Source organism: Geospiza fortis, unplaced genomic scaffold (assembly GCF_000277835.1).
Source record: "Geospiza fortis unplaced genomic scaffold, GeoFor_1.0 scaffold78, whole genome shotgun sequence".
Taxonomy (NCBI): domain Eukaryota; kingdom Metazoa; phylum Chordata; class Aves; order Passeriformes; family Thraupidae; genus Geospiza; species Geospiza fortis.
The window spans coordinates 5,671,458-5,671,950 of record NW_005054339.1 but is presented as its reverse complement, the minus strand read 5'-3'; the positions used below and the strand labels follow the sequence as shown (position 1 = coordinate 5,671,950).

Below are 493 nucleotides of genomic sequence, written 5' to 3'. Positions count from 1 at the left end.
GGCACAAGGACGCTGGGACGGAGTGCAGCCTTCCCAGTGGGGCTGCGACATCGTTAATGCTTTCCTTTTATCCCAAACCTCACAAGTTTTTCTTAATTAATAACAAAAATCAAACATCACAGTTTTACTATTTGCAATTATTCGTGTGCTTTGGGGCGGGGAGCGGAGGTGCATCCCGAATCAACAGGCGTTTTCTGCGGAGTTTGTGGTGCAGTTCAGCGGCAGCAGCCGGGGCGCCGGTCTGGCTTCGCCACCCGCGAAGGTGCGGATAAACCGGTCCGCCTTTGGGGCGGAAAATAATAATAATGGGAAAGGCACAAACAACTCCCCGGAGCGAGGCCGGGCGCTGCTGCGTGTCCCGTTTCCCAGGCGCTCCTGCCCCGTTCCTCAGCCGCTGCTTTCGGGGAAAAAGGGAAACGCTGATCGCAACCCTCCAGCCCTCCTGGCTGGGCGCGGGCGAGGACACCGTCCCTGCCCGGGGCTCGGAGCAGCC

The 493-nt window shown here is 58.6% G+C and overlaps 1 protein-coding gene across 1 annotated transcript in view; it reads left to right on the top strand.

The window, feature by feature from the left end:
- Window positions 1-493, top strand: part of LOC115948016 — an 8,187-nt gene that overhangs the window by 941 nt on the left and 6,753 nt on the right. The window contains exon 2 of the mRNA XM_031058252.1: window positions 123-262. Within this exon, the coding sequence (XP_030914112.1) occupies window positions 123-262 (140 nt within the window). The remainder of the gene's footprint in view (window positions 1-122; window positions 263-493) is intronic.